Below are 24,989 nucleotides of genomic sequence, written 5' to 3'. Positions count from 1 at the left end.
TAAGGTCACAGTAATTTAATACTTCTACTCCCTTTCTATTTCAGGTACAACTAAACACAAGGATGAACACCTGTAAATGCTTCATCCGCATTCAGACAATTTATAAAACGCAGCATTGTTATACAGTAGATCAATGGTGTATTCTGAATGCAAGTCAAAACGTAAAAATTTGGTAAAATAAATACTCTTACTTTTTCAGCAGTGTAACGAACAATGGCAAATATAGGAAAAATATATACCATTTAGTTGTATGTTTAACAAAAGCTGCTGAAAGAGTATTTACACAAATGCTATACATACAGTACAGTATAATAAAGATGTACAGTATTGATAATTATAACATTTGGTGTCCTAGGTTAATGTCGGCCAAAACAACTTTCCACAAGTGTACAAATATCATTAGAGAATTAGTTTTTATAAGTAAGCCACCCACACCATCATGAGCAAAAAGTTACTGAACACTATTCATCTAACAGCGGCTGCTGGAGACGTTATCATCTACCGCCTTACTGGAGTCTGATTTGTCATCTGAAATATTAACAGTTGTATCATACATGCTCACACATACAAAACACTCCTGCATTAAGTACATACTAACACTTATATTATTAGTAGATTTAATACATGTATATTACCACCCAAACATACAAATGGAAATCATAAAACAACAAACTGATGTAAATCTTATCTTCAATCCACAAACTTATCAAATGACTAGATTCTATGATGACATTCTTCTACATCAGTGGCAGGCTACTATAAGAAACATGTCTCTATATCAGTGGCTAGCAGCTATGAACACCAGAAAGTTAATGATAGATACTTGACAGAAGAATAACTTGTTTGAGAAGAACACATTTACTATGACACAAGAGAAAAGGTCAATGCTAAAGTTTCTCAACAAAAGACTAACATATATAAGACCAAAGGGAACCACTAGGAAGATAGCTACTCTCATCTTACATACATACATACATGCTGATTGCATTTATAGCCTAATCTTTCCTATCTTAGGTCTCACACTTCTATGCTTGTACCATTTCACTTAAGACCTAGCAAAGCAAGTCAGTGTTTGGGGATTGTCCTGTAAGTGCCACATAAGGGACATTTGTAATCGTAAAAATAAACCTGTCCATCATACACTCACTGACCCCCTTCATTGATTTATACAAGCTACAATAAATCTTCCCAACTATGGCTGTTCCTAGTACCGTAATCTCATTCCAACTGGTAAAACTACAAAATTCATTTGTTTAAATGATAACCATAATGTCACTTTCAACCAGTAGCATTACAAACTCTCAACATCACCTTCAGTCCAAATAACTTTTAAATTCCCTCATCAACATCACTACCAACTCCAATGACCTTACTATCTGTTGTCAATAACATTCTAACATCTTGTAATCTTTTGCCTACAACCATTTCAAATCCTTCCTATAAAAATCCAGTTATACAAATTGCTCTTGTATTATCTTCTCTGAGTGTGCAATTACATGTGTTACTTTGAGAAGGAGATAAAAAATATCCCTTGCATAATGCCTTTTCAAATGTTTCTTAAAGCAAAAGTATTATCCCTCATAATGGGCAAATCAGTGATCCTTCATAATGGCATGCTAATTAACCTTTAGTAATTACTGTTGGCTCTCACATCCTCATATCTATTGAAATAATCAAGAAAATTTTTAAACTGTTCTCTGCCACCATTATTACCCAGATTTTTTCAAGACAAGGGAAGCTATTCCTGCAAAAAATGAAATTATTTAACACAAAATCTTTACTACATCTTCACAAATGCACACATGCATGCACACACACAATGCTGTACAGAAACAGTTATTACTTTGTAACTCTCTTCAGCATACCTAATAACATTGCCAGTAGACGGGTTGCACTGAACTCACAAGAAGCACTTTTTCCTAACATCTATGTCATGGATGTCATCACCTCACAAGTGAAATGAAACATATAAGTCATTTCACAAAAATACAATCACATCTCTCAACAACAGACTGATTCAAAATTAATTAGCAGCATCAGTATACTGTATTAATAAATTATATGACTTTTTCACAGAACAACAAAAGGTCCTTGGAAAAATAAGCAAACCAGCAATCAATGACATTGAAGAGTATCACTTGCATGTGAACTTCCACTACTAGTATTAAAGCTAGAATAATACAAAACATTTTGTAAGGCTGTATCAGATACATCTGGGAGACTATGTTTTTCACTTCAAGCAACCAGTAACTACCATACAATATTAGCCTTTAATGAAGTGAGCACAACTTAACCTTGTGCTTGTTGTTCACTCTTTACCTCTACTATCCATCATCCCAAGACTTTCCTTTGTATGTTTTTGTCACAAAGAGTATGTCAAAGGTATACAATCTTTAGTACCTGGTCACCAATGACCTACTGCTAGTCAAACACAATCAGCAAAAGTGTCCATTATAAATTGTCAAATGCAACCCATCTAAACACAATATTTACCATACTGTACATTGGCTTCACCTGACTTTTTTAAAAGCTTTATGAATCCTACTCCTACTTACCAAACAAACCAGCAATCATCAATTACCTTCAAAAAGAGATATGTTGCGGTCTGGCTCAAATAAAAAATAAATTTTAGTAAAAATATTAGACCACGAAAAAAATATGCCTAGCAAAATATGCTAAGACAGCATATCTCTCACATTGCATTAATTTTTAATGATCAGAATTCATGTCAGTTTGATTGCAAATACCTTTTGATGATGGAGAACATGGTGACGATGTGAGAAGGTTCCTCTCTCTACATCCTGACCTGAGAGACGAACATGGACACCTTCCTTGAGCAGAGACCCAAAGGCCACAGCCTCACCCATTGCCCAGTCAACAGTTCGTGCCTTAACCATCTCCATTCGGCCTATTGTGGTAAAGCAAGGGATACTAAAATTCTTATAAACTAACAGCAAAACAATTGTTCTTATTACAAAAACCCTACAGCATATTAAGAGCTACTGATACTAATATAAATGTACTAAATATCTTAAAGGAAAGAGAAAAACCATACACAAATGCATTTATAACTACAATATACAGTATAGAGGTAACAGATAATTACTGCTCAAGATACGCTGCAGCCCACGATGAATCACAAAGTCACTAGCATTGGGTGGTGCACTTGCAAACCGTTTACAGATATGTGTCAGGGTGTCTTCATGGACACCAGTTGGAGTTGCTCTCAAGGGATCCTTGCCCTCAAAGAAACCTGACCATGGAGAGTCAATCCAGTGTTTGTTGAAGACTCGGGTCTCTGACTTTGCTGCTGTAAATGCCTCCTCAAGAATCTTTTCATATCTATCCCTCACTTCCTGTTGAAACACATTAAAGATAAAATTCCATCTATCAAATGATGTAAAAAGAAAAACTCTGGCAATTATGTAAAAAAAAAAAAATTATATACAGTCATGCGACGGTTAACGTCCTAGATACGTTCTTGGAAACGTGACGTTAACCGAAATGGACGTTGTTCGATCATCACAAACTTTTTATTTATACTTGTACTTACGTGTATGTGGAATACTACATACGTACATTACACCTTTACTCTTAAATCACTACTGTAATGTGATACAGGTGATTAATTTTTATTTCTTGTGCAAAATACATGACGTTTATATTAAAATTATTCACGGTTTTACAAGGATTCCAGCAACGCTAGGCAGTTGGGGGAGAGGGAGGGAGGGAGGGAAGGAGCGAGCGAGGGGGCTTGGGGAGAGGGGAGGTAGTACGTTTGACAGTTGGCACCGGCCCAAGGTCTAACGCGTGTACCTGTATATTTATCAGTTCTTAGGTGACTAAGCTTCTCTCTTATAAAAAGCCAGTGACATGACCTGGGTGAATATAATCAACATTGTTGGGATTCTTGTAAGATAATGATTAATTTTAATATAAACATGCTATAATTTGCACTAGACATAACAATTTTAGTCCCGTAATCAAATTAGTACATGTGCACTCCGGCTTTGCACTAAGGCCATTTATTTCTTTTACATTTCTTTTAGTATGGTGTGTGCATGTAAATGGATGAAAATAAATGAAGAAATTGATGTAAACCTACCCAAAAATGCAGTTGAAAAAATTTATATTATAAATGTATTACAGTACTGTACACTAATGTACAAATTACTAATGTACAAAGATTAGTAGGGTCATTACCTAATACCTGACCATTGTGGACCTGGTCTCACCCTCCTCTGTATATATACACCTTGTTTTGTACTTCTCTTTAGTCTGTATCCACAGGGTGCAGTGACCAAGTGGATACAGCACTCACCTATGTCCTCAGGGCCACTGGTTCACACCCAGGACCTGCCCAGTCCACTCAGTTGTAAATTGGTACCTAACTTCAAATTTGGGGAGGTGAGAGGAGTTGAGTGCAGTGCTTCTATGTGTACCAAAGGTACAGTATTCGGTGTTGTATCTGCAGTACTTCTAGAGGACCTTCAGGTCTATGGGATCCACTTTCACAGGTTTACAAAATTTCAAAATGAAAATATCTTAAAATGAATGATACTAGATAAAGTTCTTCATGAAGCATCACTTACCTTTGTTTCTTCTGCACTGACAACTCCTTCACTAATAAGCTTGTCTGCATATAGTTCAATAACTGGCTTTAGTTTACGAATTCTGTTGTACATAAGAGGCTGAGTAAACATGGGTTCATCCACTTCATTGTGGCCATTGCGTCGGTAGCATACCAGGTCAATAACTACATCCTGGGGACGAAAATCATATCATATTGACTAAACTTTCAATGTACAGTACCTACCAAGTCACATCAATTCCCTGATCCCTACGTTTGTAAACTAATTCTTATTAATTTTCTTGTGAAGGACAAATATTTTTTGTATAAGCATTTATAAACTCTGTTCCATAGTAACAACAAAAAATCTAATGAATAAGAAAAAATAGCTAAGTTTACATATAAAATAAGATTTAATTCTATCATCTTTGATCCACAGCAAATACAAAATATACTTAATATGAGGTTTATCTAACTATGCCAATATTTCAAGGCATCAAAGTATTTTCCAGAATTATATAATATTCATACTGTAGTACTCTGTAATTGGTTCATTTACATGAGCCAGAAAAATAAACATCCTAAAAGATTTCTTGTTATGAGATTCATACCTTGTGAAAAGTGTGACGCCAATCTGCAGCCACATTACAAACATGCATAACAGCCTCGGGATCATCAGCGTTGACATGGAAAATGGGAGCATTCACAACACGGGCAACATCTAGAGAAGAAAACCTCAATTCAAACTTATGACAAAATAAAAAGGATGAAAACATCTATGCTCTTAATAGAATCTCATCTAATGAACCAGTTACATTGTATTTTCAAATCCACTTGCAGCAAACAGGCCATTCCCTAAACAGCATAAAAGTACTGTACAGTACATGCAGAAATTGCTTCAGTAATTCCTTATCCTGCTTCTATGCAGAACCAAAAATCAGCAACCTAACACATGGCACCACTCAGAATGTTTGAAAACTAAATTTCTACATTGATTTACTATTTAGAGATTAGAAAAAAGTTACATTAAAAGGTACAAAACTAGTAAGTCCCGATGAACATGAACTTGATTGAATTGCGTCAGAGGAAGAAACATTCCAAAGGTACATCTGAGGAATCAAGAGAGACTGAAGCAGTAGAATGAGTGGAATCTGACTTAAAAGTGGAAGTGCAATTTGAGACCTAAGTATTGTTGATGAATCATCTTTGTGAGCAAATTACGAAGCACACAGGTGGAAGTTTTTATTAACTGTTCAATCACCATGATGAGATACAAGAACACAGACTAATTTCTCAAGGGTCTTAAACACCTAGTAATCTGTTGCAACTCACTTGGTTAAGAAAATTTTTAAGTCTGACTGACTGTGAGAGGCACTGACTATACTCCATTCACATGAGCTTTGTAACCAGGGCCAAGAGCAAATTTTATCAATGCAGTTGATTGGCTAGCAGAATTTTGTGTGTGGGCTTAATCTAGAGCTCTTCATTAACTTTTCTTTATATTCTGCAATTGCAAGTAATATAGACAATTAAGTGTTGATAGGGTAATCAAGTATCAATATAAAGAAACAGTTTAACATTCAACTGTTTTAGTCACATAATATAAAATGCTAAAATGATTGTGTAACCATCAAATAAACTAGGTGGATTTGGTTACGTGCCCTTAAAACTTCAGATTTTGTTTAGACAGCAATGCTGCCTTGGGTGCACACTGGGTATTTAAACAGACATTCTGGTTACCATTCTGCAGTAGAAATTTACACTGACTTTCAGTAATATACTTCCAAAGAACTTTGTAATTACCATTACCAAGTGTAGACATTCATAGCTACAGTTACTAAAACACTGATATTATATATCTGCCTTAAATTTGGGAAGGAGCATCAGGTGCCAACAGGGAAAGCTACTGAACGATGTCATGACAAATCAACGCCGGTAGTTGTAGGCATGGTCACTGCTTGAGAAAACCAAGCCAGGCCAGAAACATTATCATGTCTACCGCTACATGTGACAGAAAATTTACACAAAATATATTCAACTCTGAAAACATGATGGAAGTAGAGTATAATGGATGTAGAGCCAGCATAAAAATTATAAAGAAAAACATCTTATTTTTACTGCTAGACTATTTATTGTGCACAATAACTGACTGTTCAGATTGCAGCTGAATATGATATTCTTAATGATAGTATATAAACTAAAGACCTATGCAGTTTTCCCTATCCTGGGTTCATTTTTAGATCAAATGAACAGGATATCTAATTACATTTAATTCTTTCTTTACTATATCTTAAATAGTAATATTTGGCAATAATAAAGATTATCCATCCAAAGTGTGAGTCTACAGCTTTTACTCATAAAACAGGCACCTAGTGTATTGCCTACAAACTCAGTGCTCTATTCCTACAATTGCTTACAGCCTTTTTTTGCTGCATGTACAGAATACCTCACTCTATATAAGGGTGTATGAGAAAGTGAAAGAGAAAGTTAGAGAGAGAAAGTGAGAGAAATTTTGAGAGATAGAAGATAGAAAGTAAGATTGATAGATAGATACAGGTATACATAAAGAGAAATAGAAAGTATTAGAGAGATAGAATGAGGGACAGCAAGTGTTAGCAAGAGTACAAGAGGATTGAAATGAGTGGAACGGAACAGCAGCGTGTGGGGTGACTAGTCACTGTGGTGAGCATTTACTGACTGATGACCAAAATGACGTCCAACTGTATATCACCACCTCTCACACAAATTCACCCGGCATGACTCAACCAATCATGAGATTCCTTTGATTTGGCCCAGTTGCAAGCTTGGAGTGAATAGAGCATAGACAGGTAGATTAGACAAGACAAATAAAGAGAAATAAAATATTAACTAGTCATCCACCATATTGTATTATAATGAAAAATAGTGTAGATCATATAATAAAATCAAAGAAAGTATTAAATGGATTATATTTAACATTTTCTTTGAATTTACATTTGGAAATTGGTTGAAAAACAAACCACAAATTAATGGAAATTGATGATGGCTAAACAGATCCAATTCAGTTATTCGTTATTTTCCCTTTTGCAAGTCTTTGCCCACTATGATGTGGGGTGGCCAGCATCAAGGGCAAACACAAACTCTCCATTCATTTTCTAAATTTTATCATAATCTGACTTAACAATAAAGTGGTCACCTTAAGATCACTTAAATTATCCATGCACACCAATTTTTAACTTACCAGTGCAGTATGGTGAAGATCGAGACATACGGGGGTCAGTTGTAAAACCGATCTGATTGTTGACAACAACATGGATTGTACCGTGGGTTGTGTACTCTGGCAGTTCAGACAAGTGGAAAGTTTCATACACAATGCCCTGGCCAGAAAATGCAGCATCTCCATGGAGCAGAATTGACAGTACCTGGTAATAAATTCATACAATCTATATACATCATAAAAAAACAAGTACTGTATACCTATAAGACAGTATGAAAGTCAGTAGTTCAGTTTTAATGACTGATACATGTTGCAGTCCAATGTGAATTAATGATGATTCTGGAGGATCTAGGAACATGTACAATCATAGAAAAAGCCCTGTTAGTTCTCCATCCCATCTATGAACCTCGAGACTCATGAACCTGGGAATCTCAGCCCAAGATCAAAGGTTTAGCTTAGGTTCTATGTTCTGCATTTGTGCAGTACAGAAAGCTATCCTCCTCTAATATTGATCAATAAATAACTAAATCTTTGTGTGGGGAACCCCTAAAGATTCAAATAAATATTTGTACATGAGTATCTCACAAAAAGGGGCTGAGAACTGGAAAATGTTCAGTGAATCTTATCTTTAAGAATAATTAATATCTTGTATGCTATTAAAAAGGGTATCTCCATCTCACCTTGTTACCCTCAGAGTCACCATGATAAAACTGCTCAGCACGTGTCTTGCCCTGAACAACTGGATCCACAGCTTCAAGGTGGGATGGGTTGGCAACAATGGCCAAACGAATGTTCTTGTTTGTTACGCGGTTCAGACGTTCTTGATATGTACCCAAGTGATATTTAACATCCCCAGAACCCTGAAAATATATTACCAAGTAAGTACTATGGTAGAGAGATACTGTTCACAAGTATGATACATGTAAAGCGTTATAGTGGTTTACATTTTCTAATTTTAGCAGAGAAAAATTGCTGCCAAATTCCAATTTCCATCCTAATATTATATTTGTTTGAAGAGCATCAGAGAATTATAGTGCTTAACATTAGAGGAATACAAATGAAATCTATACTGTACTGAACACTACATACTAGTTATGAAAAGAGAGAGAGAGAAAGAAATGGACAAATGGGGACAAAATCAAATATCCCTTCAGGCTTTAATTGGGTGGGGGGGCGAGTCCACTAGCAAAGACGAGGGGACAAAGTGTGTTAAATGGTGATTTGATTTTATAACTTCGTAACAACTGAGATGGGAAGCTTTCTTCGTTGATAATTTCTTGCTTATGATAAGCCAAATAAACACATCCTGAAGTTTGGCACAAGTTTTCTGGACACCTTGTATATATATTTTCAAAACTTAATGAGTGAATTGCTGATACATTTACATTGCAAAATATTGTATACAGGGTATTCTTATTTAATCATCAGAATTTTGAATGGAAATGATGACAATGATGAACCTAGCATAAAGTAACAATCAAAAGCTGTCTACTAAAGAAAAAGTCTTACCTCATCACCAGTGTCTAAACCAGCAAACTGAGTAAAGATGTGTTCAAGTGGCTTGCGGCAAACATTAGATAAAACATTAAGACGCCCTCTGTGTGGCATCCCCATCACAAAACTCTCAACTCCCAATGAAGTGGAACGATCAATCACCTGTAAAAAATAAATAACTCACTACTTGTAGACAAGCTGCACAAAATATAATTCTTAGACCAGGGAAGTGTGAAGACTGATAAATCATAATATTCTGAACAATGACGTCAGGGGCCAACATGTGATTATGATTAGTTTAAGACCATTTCCCTCTATTTAAGATGTAGTTAATGAAAGGGGGTTTATTTTATTTTGTCTCGGGCACCTACTTACTTGCGTAGTTTCTGACCTGTACACCCAGATCCTCCTCCTGTTAACCTATGGTAACCCCTATTGGGTCACTAGCCTACAGTCTTTGGCTTAGGTATTTTACATAAATGAAATACTATCATAAATTCCATGGCCTTTTCATTACTTATAAGAGAATATGGGTTAGTGGATTTAAGATATTTATGTGAAAGTGTTGGAAAAAATGTATATTGTGATAAAAGCTGAAAGATGATGTGATGGAGAAAGAAAGCATGTACAGTATATACTTAGAGGAGTGCTGGTGGTCTGCAAGGACACTGGACAGTGCAGCCTGTTAAGTCAATGCTCTCCATCCTGTGTCATCCTGCCACTCAAACCAGGATCCCTCTACAGGAGCTAGATATACCCCCAATGAAGCTAATGCCAATACCTGATAAACTACACGCAAAACACTATCCAATACACACAAGTACCGGTATAAACTCTTACATGTATGAACGAAAACTCCTCATATATTACCTATAACACATCCCCAGCAGGCAAAAGCCAAAATAATATATGATTGAAATTCAATTGATAAATGTAAACCCACTAACCTGTTTCATGGCAGGAATCAAAATTTCACAGCCTTCTAGACCAAAACGTTTTTCTGAAGAGAACTTCCGAGCCAAGAAGGCTTCAAACCTGTCAATTAGATGAATACTTATTAGTCTACAATACACTGGCTAATTCCCACCATAATGACTACAGAGGAATATTACCAAACACAATGGTCAAGAAATAAAAGTGAAATTAAACATCAGTGATATCCAAAGGAATATAGTTAACCCTCAGTGCAGTATTATAAATAGCTAGGTTCCAGGCCAGTTCATGGGGGTAATGAATGGTCTAATACTGAAGGTCACAAACTATTTAACAATCCATAATTTGCAGATTTTGTAACAGCCTGCCAGGAGTCATGACTTGAAAATGATAATTCTGAAAAGTTGCTATCTTTTCTGATCCTCTTCAAGTTGTCTGGCTGACTGGCTGCACACTTACCTAATACACAGAAGAAAACTCAGTGGTTCCCTTACTCTAAATATACAACAGATAACCCAAAATATTAAATCTTAGCAGCTTCAATAAAAGAACTAACAATAAAAGCTTAGAACAAATACAAATGTCATACAATCACTCATAAAGACGGACATGAATTCCAACTCTGGTTGGTTCAATTTTAACTGAGATTAAGTTAATCTTGACCTTGAGATCTAGTTAACCTTAACCATGATATCTTCAGGAATTAACCAGATCTAATTAATCTTGCTCATACGATCTAGTTAATCTTACCAAAGAAATCTTGTTTATTTTATGAGGAAGTGGTGCTTAATCTTACCCATGAGATCTAGTTAATCTTGCCAACAGAAGTCTCTTGTCTTGCTGATTCATGGCCATGATTCCTGGAGACTCAAACTTCTGACGGATCCAATTGCACTGTTCCAACGAGTTGATGAACATAAACTCAACACCTAACCAAAAAAATCAAGACACAGATAAGCATCATAAGCTGCTTAATTATTAAAGTTATTTACTGTATCTTTCTTTGGTACCTAAACAATAAATAAATAAATCAAATTCTGTGTACTGTACTTAAGGCATTCCTGTTACGGTAAATGTCTGATAAAGCTAACAACCCTTTATGCTTCCCCATAATTTGTGAAGGGTCAACCCCCCAAAAGAAAAAAAATAATGCCCAATCAACCAAGCTAAGCCACAGGAGAGAACCTATGTCTATAACACATCCAAGTGAATGATAGAAAATAAAATAAACAATGATGGGTTTTCAACATAATAAACATATATTAGTAGTTTTTGTTTTCAAGAATCAGATTCTGCATCATCTTTTCTTGTCAAGATGAAAAACACTATGATAAAATACAACATTAGCTGTACAGTACACTGCATCTCTACTTTTGGGCCTAACATCTTCAAAATAAAATTCTGTACTGTAAAGAACCAAGATATTGCTGTCAAGAACAAGACAAGCAAAAAAGCAGTTTAAGATGTGTTTATTTTACAGGTTGACCCCCTCTTATCTGACATTCCATCGACCAGTAATGAATGGCAATAGTGTCCGGTTCACGACAGTCCCTATTCTACCATTACTTCCTGACAGTCAAACAATAATTACCAACAAAAACAAAATAACAATCATAAAATAACAATAAAACAAAACAAAATAGAAGACTGTATTTCAGTGGCAGCTTGTATATTTGGGCTGAAACAGAAATGAAGCTCTTACACTTTACTGGCAGATGCATGAGGCATCTAGTGTAGCACTAACGAACTCACCAAAACATAATTTTTAGTAAAATAGCATCAAAGTTTTACAACTCCACTACAGATATGTGCATTTCCTACCAACACCATGTGGAACACACAACCTTATTTTTCAATGGTCAGCTCAAAAGATGAAGCCTGGGAAATTTTAATGTGATAGAAAACAAATTTACGAGGGGGTGGCAAGTTGTGTGTGCTACGCTACAATTCTAATACAGGTATGATCACAAAGCTAAAAAGAGGTATGAATTCAACACACAGTATTTTCATTTATTATAAATTTATTATATATTATTGTAATGTTACTAGTTTATTTATCAAATTTATTCACTGTGTGTGTTAAATTTGTATACAAACTGTATTAAGAAATCCATAACATCATGGGAGCATTAGACTAAGTGAAGTTTAGCTAATGCACCTTTAATTATATATCAACCTTCAATTTAACAGAATTATCCATTAACCAGCATAGCCCCGGATCCCAAGGTTAATAAATAAGAGGGGGTCAACTTTTATCTTTGTTTTATGCTCGTCTACTTCTTGCCCGGAGTGCCTCATTAGACTCCAAATAAAATCGACTGTAGATATCATCATCATCATGCTTGTAATATAAAGTCAAATTTTCACTTTACTGTACAGTATAGATATTTCTTATGATATTTTTACTACACAAGTTGCCCTCATTTATACCAGCTTCACAAGAACCAGATTCACATACAGAGATTACCTATCACCACCAAAAGTTCACTTATACTGACCTAAGGTTTGTATGTATGTGACACTCTTTATCTTCATCATAAAAAAATTCATCTTGGGAAAATGTCACATAAGCCAAACAACACAAGGACGCCACCAAATGGGTCTCGTTCTTGATAATCCCCAATCCTCATACAAGGTTTAGATTACAAGGAACCTATTTGGACTGAGGTCCATTTGACCAATCACCCATTTGATTAAAATATTGAATCGTCTACTGTAAGTGTGAATTGGTTTCAGTCTTGAGCAGTAATAAAAAATAAGTAAAAAAATCAATTCTCCTCTCATCACCAATTAAATATATTCACACACATCAAGATCCAGCCTTAAAAAATTATCTGTATTATTATATGTGGTGCACTACAGTACTTACCTATGGAGCGGCAGTAGGCATCCTCCAGTCTCTTGATGATTTCCTTCAGGGGGAGAGTCTTTTCGTTCCCACCCACAAAAGTGGACATTGGCAGCTTAAATGACCGGTCCATATCTGATTCATCTGTTACAACCATATCACACAATTAGAGAATGAAGTTGTGTTTAATTAGTACTACCACTCAAATTCTAATTTAAGTTGTTGAAAAAGTGGCTCAATTAACCACAAATTTTCTTAAGTACTGTACAGTTTCTTGCTATCATAAGCTATACACTTAAAATACAAAATAATCACAAAATGTACTAAGAGTGTACCTGCAGTCCACTCAGTTATCTTCAAAAGCAAAATGAAAGAACATCCTCTTCACAATCTTCAGGACTTTAAATTTACATGTTTACCCATTAGAAATCTAGTCCAAGATTTTATTAAAAGTTATAAAAATGTTCTTAAAAATTTGTGTAATTTCCTAATACTTTAAGCAACAAAAGTTATATTCAACAGACTAATCTCAGTGGATCAGACATTATTCCAGAACAATTATACTCTAGTCAAATCTTACTGTAGTACAAGAACAAACTCTGGACCAGACATTGATATAAAAATAATATCAGCTACTTTAAGCAATATTCAAAAATGCTCAAAACAAACTGCCTACAAACTACATAAAAGCATCAATACCACAAGTGGTTCTCAACACTAGTGGAGTAGTGCATTCATGACATTACTTATAGCAAATAATGTCTATACATTGCATATAAACTTTCAATCTCATTAAATAAACTTTTAAATTCAATAGTTACTTATATATATATATATATATATATATATATATATATATATATATATATATATATATATATATATATATATATATATATATATATATATATATATATATATATATATATATATATATATATCCCAAACTATTTTCTTTGAGGTGCACAAATACAAGCAGCAGAGAACCACTGTATGGTGACAAGACTTAACTCTATAAAAAACAAAACAGCTACAATTATATTCACCAGAAACAAACTTGACTGGCAGACAAACTTAAGGAAATTATTATAATGCAACAGGAGGAGAAAGTTTAGTGATGGTCTTAAAAAGCTCAGGAAAAGAAGAAATATTTAAATGATAAGGAGAAAACAAAAACTTTATTAAGGGATTTTAAAATATATGACATAACGAAGTAGAGGACTCAGAATCTGCGTTCTGTATTGTCTATTCCATACAAAAACATGCAAACATCAAGAGGAAAAACTTTATCGTCTCAAAAGTAATGTTAAAACCGTTAGGATGAATGAAAATGTGCACTGTATAATTACAGTATGAAGTTCATCATCAGCACAAACTGACCAATAAATAATTTTTATAGTTACTAATGCTACTGGACATTAATATAATACAGTAACCCTTTCAAGAAACTAATCAGGTTCTCACCCATCAAAACATTAACAATCAGTAAATTTCCTTGTTAATAAATTAATAAATTTGAGTACTTGAGAAGTAATAAGTCAAGTTAAATACTTATCAACACAATACTATATTATATTATATTTTAGTCGGTTATTATTTGATGCCCCAAACATATTCTCTAAAATTGGCTGTCTGCCAAATTCTAACCAACTGTTCCACAAGTCAGTGAAATTAAATTCATGTACAGTATTAAACAATTATCAGCTGTCATATCTATCACCAGACTGCAAATGAGTTACATTCACAAAAAAAAAACCTGTCTTAACACAGGGTACACCTAAATAAATGGGTAGCAGCACTGTAAATCTCTCTCTTAAGAGAGCAGAATGTGAATTTCATTAAAGCTAGGCAGTGTTGCCAAGATTAATTTTTAAAGTCTACTTGCAGCTCAATACAACTATACCCATATCAATAAAATATAGCAGTACAGTATTCTTGAAGAGTGGGACACAAACCCACATAACTGCAACTGGCATTAAAATGTAGGTTACTCAAATTCTCTTACAATAAAATATTCCGCAGCGGAACTTGAAATAAATTCTTCTCGTCAACTTGGTTATCTTCAAAGAGTCACAGAAACTTCAATAAAAATAACCCAGGGCTGCTCTACACCATGTATGTTACAACTGTGTTCATTCATAATGTGGTGCCATACAACATAACCATCACAGTTTAGGGAGATCCAACCAGTGACGTCAATGCATACTGTACCAATAACTCACAAATTGACAAATAGTACTGGCCATCACCATGAAGTAAAATCATGAGGAGGAAGAATGTGGTATCAGTGACAGTGAAAGAACAGGAAGGATAAAGGAGGGAGGTGGTGAAAAGAGGAGGATAGAGGTGAGAGAGACAAAGCATGAGGGAGATGGAGGAGTGAGAGGAAAACAAGAGGGAGGTCATGGTGGAAGTAAACAAAACCGCTGTACCCTAATGTGGCAGAGGAACAAAAATAAAAGGAAGAGCCAGTGTGGCATTGGCTCTTCTTCACACACACACACACACACACACACAAAAATAAAATAAAAAAAAAATAAAAAAAAGCTCCAGGGAGTTTTTACACAATTACAAAAGACTGCTTATAGTACGTCAAATTTTATATAAATCCCTTAAAAAAGGGAGGCGACAAACTGAAACAGCTGCCACAACAACGATGGCAACAACTGCATGACTTTAAACACCAGTGTGAGCATTCTGGTACAGTATGAGATCCCAATGCTATAAAGGCAGGCATAAGCTAGATACACTGTTCAAATTAATTACCGAATTGAAAAATATATACCGTCAGTACTATGATGACGTTGTGCAATCCAGAATATCGCACCACAGTACAGAACATATCACATGTAATTTTGATACCTGTTGTATTGGAGTGAACAGGAATAATATTTCTTAGCACATGGTGGGAGAGGATATAAAATATTCTCCAAGTGAATAAACTTAACAGGGCAATAGTCACTGTGATCTGAACAATGTAGACAACTTCAAAAGAAAAAAACAAAAAAGGGAAGAAAATATACACATTATCAGTGTCTTAGAAAATTAATAACCATTACAGTCATAATCTAGTGGCCCTTCCTGCATTACATATGGGGTTCAGTTTTCATTGTGACCTAATGTAAGAAAATAAAGAAACAAAATGGCCAATGGCATCAACTGCTCATGTTAATATTGTTCCCAAACGACTTATTGATCTGAGTTATTGTTTCCTTTTCCTATTTTCAAAATAAAAAGCTAATAGATTTAACGTGCAGGTAATGCAGGATATTACAGAGGTTTCTGAAGTCATATAGAATTCAGTAAGTACAAAGCTACATAAAGAATAAGGACTGTACAGTATTAATACAGTACTGGACACGTAAGGCAAACCTGCCATAATGGAGCCTCGTATAACATATTTTCACACAATGGAGCCTCGTATAACATATTTTCACACAATGGCCACTCTGCAGGAACATATCTTGGCCATTATAAGAGCTTTGCCTGTATTCTCTTTATATTATACCAAAAAAATTTTTGGGAGGGGGGGAACTTTCGTTGAGACCATGAACTCTGACATTCTGAACAGTACTGATAATGCACTTTATTTACCGGTAATAAACATTCATATGGAATTTCATGAAATTCCTTGTTTGGATATAAAGTTCTGAGCCTTGAACTATAGCAGTGACTGTAACCTTTAAATTTTTGTATTCTACATACTGTCTAGTGACGGTACACAGTCATGTAAAGTTTCATCAAACTACTGTACGTATCTTTATCAATACAATTTTGACCTTAACGTTTGTGTCACACTTATCTCATGCTCCACATTTCACCTTGTGATAATACAATTTCAAGAAATTTTCGTAACAACTGTACCAATACAGGAATTAGGCTTTAAACAAGAATTTGAATTTTAATCTTCCTGTGACCTGGACTTTTAACTTAATGAACCAGGTGTCCTCTTAACTAAATACAGGTACTCCCCGACTTACGACGGGGTTAGGGACCGACATCCAGGTCGTAAGTCGAAATGGTCATAAGTCGGAAATGCTTAAATAACACATAGAAAATCGAAAATTTGGGTCTCTTTTTCTTCTCAGCACCACAATACACTCACTTTTAAGCTTGCCAGCCATTTTAAAGTGAATTACAGATGAAAATTTTGACTGTGTACTGACTTTGGGACTCAAAAATACATAATTTGACCACATTTTGGTATGACTGAGGCGGTCATAAGTGCGGGTGGACGTAAGTCGAGTCGGTCGTAAGTCAGGGACTACCTGTACTATGTGAAATTCTGTAGATAAAATTTTGACAAAAAAAAAAACGAAGTGCTATAGCATGACCTTTTTATTTTTTAATCTATATTTATTTTTAGTACAGGTACACCACCGATTTTCCGGGAACTGGTGGTCCGGCACCTCCTTTACTCCGAACAAAATTACGAAAGGGCACTTAACTTCCCTCCCTCCCAGCCACGGTGAAGGTAAGGTCTGAAAAATTTGGCCTTAAAGTATATGATATGTTAAGCTGAATTTACAGAAAAAGAATCAGATAAAGTAAGGGTTTACTGTCGTGTATATACAACTCTTTTTAAACATCTTCCTCCAGCCTTACAGTAGAGTAGCTCATGTCTCAACCTGTACTCTACACACAGGTGAAGAGCTCCATTATTCCACTAAGACCCAAACAAAAACTTACTGCTCTTTATAGGCTTTACCCTAAGAACCATCACAATCTTCACAGCCAATTCCATATTCTAGCAACAGCATCAATATGCTATGTGGTAGTTTATGGATAATTAGTAAATTGTTAATCAAGATACAAAATTGTTAAGAAGTTAATTCCAAGGTTCTCTAAAAGGTTAACAACTTAAGAGCATGCAAGAGATTTATATTAGTCGGCAGGAGTGATGCAACTACATGTCAAGTCCTTGTACAGAGTAACTCATTTTCATTGATTCAACAAACACCGAGTTGACTATAATGTCAATATGAGAAAAGTAATACAATTCACTGCCTACAATGGTCAAGATACACAATTATCCTCAATATACCCCTGGGACCAGTGACAAGGTTTGGCTAAGGATGTTTATCAGAAAAGCATAAAAATATTAGTGTCCAAATTGTCAGCTTATATCACAAGCTGGACAACATCCACTCCGGTGATCTACAGGGCTTTTATTTACTCTTTGTTATAAGTACTGTATACCCACATCTGCACTGCAGGACAAACACCATTTTCGAAGCTGTCAATGAACCTTACACTGGATAAGTCAATTTATTCTTCCTTGTACAGGGTAATGGCCATATAAAAATAACCCTAAATATCATTTTGCTTGTAATGATGATGTTTGTACAATTTAAAGTTTTTGTGGGTTTACCAATAAAAAAACAAAAAATATCCTGTAGTACAGTATATCAGTATCGAGTACTGTACACCATGTAAAAAAAATATTTGAGTTTTGAATGAATGTGTCAAACCTGCATCTGGATTATACAAGATTCATATGTTTTCTTTCAGTTTTAAGATAGAAGAGCCTGCACCAAGATACAATAGTCTTCATGCAATTCCAATAATGTATCATTTTAGCCACCAAATTTTTGCTGCCACTGAAATGAGCCATTTAAACATCACATACATTTCCATATACAGACAAGTAATGTGGGAGACTTGAATATGTAAGGGATAACTAGGCAACTGTTAAATATTATCCAAGTTTTGCAGAGGAAGAGTAAAGTAACGAGTGTGTTAAACTTTGTCTTGAAAAGAGAAATGGATTCTTAATAAAAGTTGGGCTGCATCAAGGATATGTCATGTCATCATAGTTGTTTAACATTTTCACGGAGCTGTGAGAGTTGACAGTAGGAGTGACAGAGTGGCACAAATTTGGTGAATTATGACGCAGGAGGTGAGTCAGTTGTTGTTTGCTCCAAGGCAATTTAAAAGAAAAGTTACATTCAGTATGTCAGTGAATGAACTAACTTTGAAGTGTATATACAGTATACTATGAAACACTTGACGGTGAATGTAAAAAAAAATCTAGTGATAAATTTAAGTTAAGATGGAAAACAAATAAATAAATGCTAGCTGTTATGGAGATAAAATGGAGGAGGTGGAGTGATGAACCATAGAAGAGTAAATGGAAAGAAATTAAGAGGTGGATTTTTAAATGTATGGAGAGAGAACATGTGTCAAAGGACAAAAAAAATATAATATCCTGTATGGTGAAATTATTTAGCAAACATTATTACTGTACAGTATATATGAGTATGGAACACGGTTTCTGGATACAAAAGGAAAGAGCCTATCAGAAGTGACAGAAATGACATGCTTGACACCAGTAAGTGGGTTAAATAGATGTAGAAAAGAAAAAAATAGAAAAAAAGAGAGAAGTGTCAGGCAGTGAGACCAGGGCATGCTTAAGTGGTAGAGCTATATTAAGAAAATGAAAGTGAATGAATGGTAAAGATTGTATAATTCCGAGGTAGATGGTATGAGGGAGAGGGAAGCACCAAGGAGATGAAAGGATAGGGGGCTTAGGATGCTCAAGAGATGAGGGGTACAGATATCGAGGCGGCAGCAGTAAGCGTGAAGCAGCAAGAGCATGATATAATGTGGCTTATGGGAAAGGATGTTTGTGAAAGACAACTTGGGTAAATCAGATTTGGGACATTGTAGAAAGGAGGTAAGCACAAGAAAGTACAGTATATATTTTACAACAAAACGAATGAAAGGGAAGACGAGTACATTTTCACTTGTTTCTGGTCATTTAGTTATTCAGCAGTTAGTGAAGAAAGACTAAAAATTAACAAATTCTATTAGGAAGTATTTTAACATATGAACCTCCAAAAGTCCAAGCATTAAACTAACATTTAAAAACCAGGTTCTGCTACATGAAACAGAATACAGTATCATTATTCCCTATTAGTACAAGATACAGTACAGTACAGTACAGTACATACTCTTAGTGGCACAAATCACAAAGCATGTCAAAATTACTGAAGATTATCGTGTTATTGTATCCACAGTTAACAGAAAAAAAGGCCACACACTGACACTTTCCATCCACTACTAAAAGCAATTACTTGGAAAATATGCCAATAGCCATGAATCCCATTTATTTCTCAATGGTACAGTCATGTACTGTACAGCACTGACTAACTATAAAGTACAATAAAAATGACAAAGACAGAGGAGCACTCAAATATCAGAAAGGTTTATGCAAAATCATTCCAGGTAAGTAACACCAGTATGAGAGAAAGAATAAAGCAGGATTAGTTAAGAATAAAACAGGATTAGTGAAGGTCTTGAGGAGTGTTTTAAGGCTAAAACTAAGGTATGGCTGGGTAAATAAATATTAGGCCAAAATTATTTCAAGTCTTGTACAATACAGTATATATGAAACTAAAATTAATACAAGCCTGACAACTATAAGAGTAGAACTAGGGCAAGGCTGAGAATTATAAGATTAAAGCTTGTGCAAGTCAGACAAATATAAGGTTAAATCTATGTAAACAGTTTAAGGGTGAAAACTTATATGAGTCTGGTACAGTATATAAGAGTACAGTATTACCCCGCCTAACGCGGTTTCACTTAACGCGTTTTTTCATATACGCGGTGCCTCGCCAGAGCTGAACTTTCACTTAACACGGATTTTTTCCACATATACGCGGTGAGTGTCCGGCTCGAGACGCTATTTTTAGATTTGCCCCACCCACCACCCTGCCTGACTGCCTGTTTTAGCTCATAAAATTCATACAAATTACCCAGCCAGAATATAATTTACATTGCTGGAATTCTTATAATTTGGTGATCATTTTGAATATAAACATCATATATTTTGCATTAGACATACAAATTTTAGATAAAATGTTTTCTCTAGTAAATATGTTATCTTTTGTGCAAAATATATGACATTTATATTCAAAATATTCCTGGTCTTACAAGGAATCCAGCAATTTCAATTGTATTATCCTAACTTTAGTTTGAGGTATTATTTATTAAAATTTAGTGGTTTTCCCCCAAAAATTTCTCAGAGAGGGAAGAGCCAGCAGTGTAGTGTGAGAAGAGGGGAGGGAGTTGAGTCCATTATTTGAATGGACATTAACTTGGCGACTGTATTTCTCTATTTCTCTTAAGTATTAATTGTGTGCATGTACCATCATAAAATTAAGATGTTATTTTTACTACAACATAGTTATGTGTCTTCAAAAAGTGGAGTTTGGGGGTCGGGCTGGTTTCTATTGGAATTAATCCCATATGTTCTGTTGTTCACTTAACGCAGATTTCACTTAACGCGGGACCCTCTGGGTTCTATTGACCGCGTTAAGTGGGGTACAACTGTACTGTAATATCACCCCAAATGGTTACCCTTCTGATGACTGCTGGAAATGATGGGGGATGGTCAAAGAGCAAAATAAGAATGCTAAGTACAGTGAGGATTTACATGAGTGGATGAAACAAAACACCAGTGAGAGACATATTGCTTCAAAACAAATGCTGGGCTTAGTTACATACAGCACTGATGAATTGAAAGCATGGATACCAAATGGAAGTGGCCATGGTAGTCAATGAGGAACTAATGATAACACATGTTGGGTAAAATCTATGAGTAAAGATGTAAAGAAAGAACAAAGGTCTTACGTTATGTTACGAGTTAGAGATGTTTAATTTTCAAGTTACTGTTAATTTAACCCTTTGCTGTGTTACGTAACTACATTGCTCCAAAAAATGTCTAGGCTATGATAAACCTTTTTCCATTATACTGGACAGTATCTATAAAGGTAATGTACTCTGATACTTAATAAGAAGTACTCTACTCCTATGGCAAAATTTAAAATACAGGAAAGCCTCGAGTTACAATGGACACGTGTCCGCCAATATTGCCAAAAATGGTGAATTATCGCACCGTGGATCAACAATTACTATTGCAACAATTCTGTACAATAATAATGAGATGCATTCCCTAGCATGTTTTATTTACCTCTTTTCCCCTTCAAAATAGTAAAATTAATGGAAAATAAAAACTTTGCTTTAATTGCATCTGTTTACATTGTTGGTGGCAAGTTGCCAAGTTAGACTCATCACTGTAGCCACACCCCTTTCCCTACTAGGCTGAGCTGTGAGCTATGTTATGGTTATTTTTCAAATCGTAATTTCAGGTAGATATACAGGTACCTATGTAATTTTCACCAGTGTTTGCAAACAAAACAGGTGAGGCGGAGCGGCACAAGAGATCTCAGCTGCTCGCTGCCTCCCGTGTGCAATGAAACAATAGCCAAATGGCAATGCAAATTTTTTCTTATATTTTATTTACTAGTATTATTTTTATTTATTCCTCACATTTACTGGTAACTGTACAGTATATATTATTTTATCTTATTCCTCACAGTTCAATATCGTATTCTTTATTTTTATTTTTTAATAATCCACTGTAATGTGAAGCATCACAGTACAGGATGTATCAGTATTAAAAATAATTAAATTTTAGTCCCTTTAAAAAATAATATCCTTAGAAATTAACATTATTTGGGGAGTATTATACAGGAGACGACGACTAGTGTTGATGTTGACGGTGGGCCAACATATGTATGAACAAATGTACAAACATACTGTACTGAGTGTTTCGGCGGCGTCAGGTCAAAAGTCCACCAAGCTCCATGCGCATTTGTGGAAAATTTTAAAAATTAAATGTTATATATTTTTATATTATTTATTTATTATTTATATATAAAATTAGTTTTTATTTTAGCTATCTGTTGCATGGTTTTCATTGTAAATCTGAATAAATTTTTGGTGTAACTTAAATTAGGTCCTAAATTAATCAGTTTTAAATAAAAATCGCCATTATTTGAACCGTTGCAAAACGAGGCTTCCCTGTACCACACTACGGTAGGTATCCGAGTAAACCAATTTATTCTTCACTCGGGAGATACAAAAAAAAAAAAAAAAAATTCTAAATATAAAACTGTACAGTCAACCCTCGCTTTACGCGGTCCCACATTCCGCGTTTCCACGTTTACGCGGTACCCTGCCGAAACCGGAATGCTCACATTCCGCAGTGCGTGTACCCCTTTACGCGGAGAGCGGCTGGCGAGCCGCGCCATTTTTGGATCCAAACCTCCCGCCATCTCTCCCGCCCTCCGCCATGTTGTGTAAGCGGCGCGAGTAGGTTGCGCAGTGTGTGTCTTTGTTGCGTTATCAGTGACGTCATATGACATATCGGACTGTAATTGGACCATGCATCCTTACCTCCCTCCGCTGCTAGCTGTGATTGGTTTAAAGTAATATGATGTGTCCACCCGCGGGAGGGAGGGAGGAAAGACGACGCTTGACTTAGCCGCGGCAGTTTCATCCCTCCAGGCCACACCGTGTAAACGTGCATCCATTGTTCTGTAAAGTGGCTTCCGCCGGACCACCGCCCCCAGAGAGAAACCTTTCCTTAACCTGGACCCAGCCACCCTAAGCCAAAGAAGACACGACGTTCCTTAAGCTACGAAATTAAGTATAAGATCATACAAGAGTTGGAGAAAGGAACAAGACAGGTTGATCTCGCACGCCAGCATGGTGTTAACGAGTCTACGATCAGGACAATTAAGAAGGATGCAGCCAAGATAAAGGAGCACATGAACATCATAAAGTCTACAGGTGCTTCTATGATCAAGTATTTCTACAACCAGGTGCTTCTCAAGACGGAAAAATTACTTGTGAGCTAGTTGGTGCGTCAGGCGCGACGGAAAATGGCGGTGGACGCGCGCTCAGTTAAGGAGTACGCACGTGAACTGTATGCTGCAGTGTCACGAAAGATGGGAATTACAGAGCCCAAACCCTTTAATGCTTCCTCTGGGTGGTTACAGAGGTTTAAGAAGAGGAACAAGATCACCAATATCAACATTGGTGGTGAAGAAGCTAGTGCTGACCGTGTTGCGGCTAGGGAATTTCCTCCGATTTTACGTGAGATTATGGAGGAAGGACAGTACACCGACGACCAGGTGTTTAACATGGACGAATCTGGTCTTTTTTGGAAAAGCTACCTTCCAAGACCTTCGTTGTGAAGAATGCCAGCAAGATTCGGGGCCGGAAGTTGCAGGAGCGCATCACCGTCCTGTTTATCACCAATGCCTCCGGTACCTGTAAGCTCAAGTTATCGGTGATCCACACAGCACGCAAGCCTACAAGAGCATGGACATGACCAAGCTAAATGTCCACTGGATGACCGCACGTAAGGCGTGGATGTTCTCTACACTATCCCTCTCCTGGTTTGATGACTGTTTCGTTCCCGATGTGAAGAAATTCTGTGAGCAACAGAATGTGCCATTCAAGATTTTGTTGCTGTTGGACAACGCACCAGGACACTCGCCCCTACTGTTAGATCGTCACCCCAAAGTAAAAGTGGTCTTCCTTCCTCCCAACACTACGTCTATATTACAGCCCATGGACCAAGAGTTAATCTGTAATGTAAAAGCTGCATTCTCTACTAAAAAATTCAAGCTCCTGAACGACTACACCAACACCAGGGAAGAGTTGCGTAACCTGAGTGACACCAACACCGGTAGCAAGAGCGAAGACGATGAGGATCAACAGTTGGCAGAGCAAGAAGTACTTTTAAAACAATTCTGGAGAATATTCAACGTCAAGAAAGCTGTGGACTTCTTGGTGGAGGCATGGGATCAGCTGTCTGTAGCCACTGTTCATCACGCATGGAGACATGTGTTGCAAGGCATTCCGGCCGCTAGGCAGAGTCAATCTGTGACTGGTGAGGTTCAGACTGTTGCAGTAGCAGTGGACCTTGCCAGAGAAGCTGCACAGAGCGTTACAGCTGCAGGCTTCTCCGAGACCACCAACGACGACATCCTGGAGGTGATAAGGGATCCTGATGTGACTACCGACGAGATGGTAGATGATGATGACGTCAGTGAAGAGGCAGGTGGTGCATCATCCCAAGAAGAGCGCCGCTT

The 24,989-nt window shown here is 36.1% G+C and overlaps 1 protein-coding gene across 8 annotated transcripts in view; it reads right to left on the bottom strand.

Moving 5' to 3' along the window:
- The window catches only part of LOC121877216 (2-oxoglutarate dehydrogenase, mitochondrial-like), a 67,302-nt gene that overhangs the window by 21,519 nt on the left and 20,794 nt on the right, over positions 1-24,989 (bottom strand). For all 8 annotated transcript variants that reach the window (XM_042382840.1, XM_042382855.1, XM_042382834.1 and 5 more), the window contains 10 exons: positions 13,063-13,185; positions 10,990-11,122; positions 10,208-10,295; positions 9,276-9,422; positions 8,447-8,626; positions 7,791-7,971; positions 5,182-5,291; positions 4,593-4,763; positions 3,107-3,356; positions 2,748-2,908 (listed from right to left, as the gene is read on the bottom strand). In XM_042382840.1, coding sequence (XP_042238774.1) covers positions 2,748-2,908; positions 3,107-3,356; positions 4,593-4,763; positions 5,182-5,291; positions 7,791-7,971; positions 8,447-8,626; positions 9,276-9,422; positions 10,208-10,295; positions 10,990-11,122; positions 13,063-13,185 — 1,544 coding nt within the window. The remainder of the gene's footprint in view (positions 1-2,747; positions 2,909-3,106; positions 3,357-4,592; positions 4,764-5,181; positions 5,292-7,790; positions 7,972-8,446; positions 8,627-9,275; positions 9,423-10,207; positions 10,296-10,989; positions 11,123-13,062; positions 13,186-24,989) is intronic.

Source organism: Homarus americanus, unplaced genomic scaffold, assembly GCF_018991925.1.
Source record: "Homarus americanus isolate GMGI-L3 unplaced genomic scaffold, GMGI_Hamer_2.0 scaffold33468, whole genome shotgun sequence".
Taxonomy (NCBI): Eukaryota; Metazoa; Arthropoda; class Malacostraca; order Decapoda; family Nephropidae; genus Homarus; species Homarus americanus.
Note: the sequence above shows the minus strand (reverse complement) of the source record. Positions and strands in the feature narration are given on the sequence as shown.